At 31.6% G+C, this 1,513-nt stretch overlaps 1 protein-coding gene across 3 annotated transcripts in view; it reads left to right on the top strand.

Annotated features, from left to right (window-relative positions):
* The first annotated feature begins 1,122 nt into the window (after positions 1-1,122).
* Positions 1,123-1,513, top strand: part of LOC107474883 (isochorismate synthase, chloroplastic) — a 6,727-nt gene continuing 6,336 nt past the window's right edge. Inside the window, exon 1 of one of the 3 annotated variants that reach the window (XR_001589400.3) lies at positions 1,123-1,391. Coding sequence is in view for 2 of the 3 variants with exons in the window: in XM_021135571.2 (XP_020991230.1) it covers positions 1,284-1,391 (108 nt within the window). In the remaining variant the exon portion in view is untranslated. The remainder of the gene's footprint in view (positions 1,392-1,513) is intronic. The other 2 variants (XM_021135571.2, XM_016094530.3) reach the window with 2 other exon arrangements.

Raw genomic sequence — 1,513 nt, 5'->3', positions numbered from 1 at the left:
GGAACTGCCGCTAGTCTGAAGGAAGTATAGACGGAACTGCCGCTTGTCTGAAGGAAGCGCAGACGAGAAAACTACCGTTATCTAAAGGAAGTGCAGACGGAACTGCCGAAAAGAAATGCAGACGAAACTACACAAAAAATACAGACAAAACGCAGACGAAACTTCCATGAGAGAACGCAGACGGAACTGCCGAAAGAAAGCGAAAACTATATGATTTCTTCATGACAATGGTGTTTGATCATTTGATTCGAAAAAAATACAAGACAGAAAAAATAGACTAATCAATGAGTTGAAAAAGTATCAAAGGAGTGACAAAAGAAAAAAAAAAGAATGGCATAGAAAAAAATGCAAAAACTATGGTGATTTCACCGCAAGGAAAATAACCTATCATCTTTAAGGAGGATACCATGGTTCTGATACCATGTTAGAAATAAGAGACTAAAGTAGAGAAAATATGGTATATTATTGAGTGTATTCAAGTTGTCTACTCAAGTTATGTGGAATGATACAATATAAAAAGGTATTTATAGGTACTAAAAGAATCGTAATAATAAAGATGTAATCTCCTATAATAAATATTCAGATATATTAAATAATACTAATTGATCATAATTGATTCTAATTATATTCTAACAGATTCATTGACAGGTTCGGTTCTTGTAATTTTGGTAAAAATTGTTTAACAGAATAAGTCAAAAACTGAAAAAACTAATTAATTGGTTGAATTGATTTAAAATAATTATTTAAAAAGCCAATCATTTTGAATTATATATTTCATAAATAAATATATTATTTTAGATTGAATATTTAAATCTCTATCTTCTTCGGTTCGATTTTGAGGATAAATAAACATTTTAAGTGTATTGAGAATATCGATGCACCAATTATTCTAACCGGTGATCTGAATTATAAAAAATATATATAATATATATTAATTAAAATCAACAGTTAAAATAACTAGTGTACCGGTGCTTCCGAGTGCACTTGAAATGTTTCCGAGAGTATAAAACAAAGGGAGTAACATATATGCGTTATCTTCAATAGAAAAAAAAAAAAAACACACACTAATCCAATTGAGATCATGGAGGGAATATACAAAAGGTCATCCTCCACACTCTAGAGTCAACCGAATGTCGAGCCCCACCTATAAAATCCATATCATTTCATTCGATATCATATCATATCCGCTCATATTTTCTTACAACACAAGCTAGCCACCATTTCATCACACACACACTCTCTCTCTCTCTCTTATGCTCCCTCACACATACTAAAATTCACTTATGGCAACAGCTTCTGCTCACAAGTCTCTCACAAAATGCACAAACACCTTCCTCTTATTTCCTCTCTCCAAGAAGCAACACTCTATTTACACTCTTCATCTTCACCAAGTAATGCTCCTCTCTCACTTTTAATTCTTTCTTTGTCTTCCAAAATTCCTCTTAATTATGTCGCTATCTTTAATATTCACACTAATCATATGTTTTTTTTTTTTTTTTTTGTTATTGGTGAT

The sequence above is a fragment of the Arachis duranensis genome, chromosome 2, assembly GCF_000817695.3.
Source record: "Arachis duranensis cultivar V14167 chromosome 2, aradu.V14167.gnm2.J7QH, whole genome shotgun sequence".
Classification (NCBI taxonomy): Eukaryota; Viridiplantae; Streptophyta; class Magnoliopsida; order Fabales; family Fabaceae; genus Arachis; species Arachis duranensis.
The sequence above is the reverse complement of the archived record's forward strand: the minus strand, read 5'-3'. Positions and strand labels throughout refer to the sequence as shown.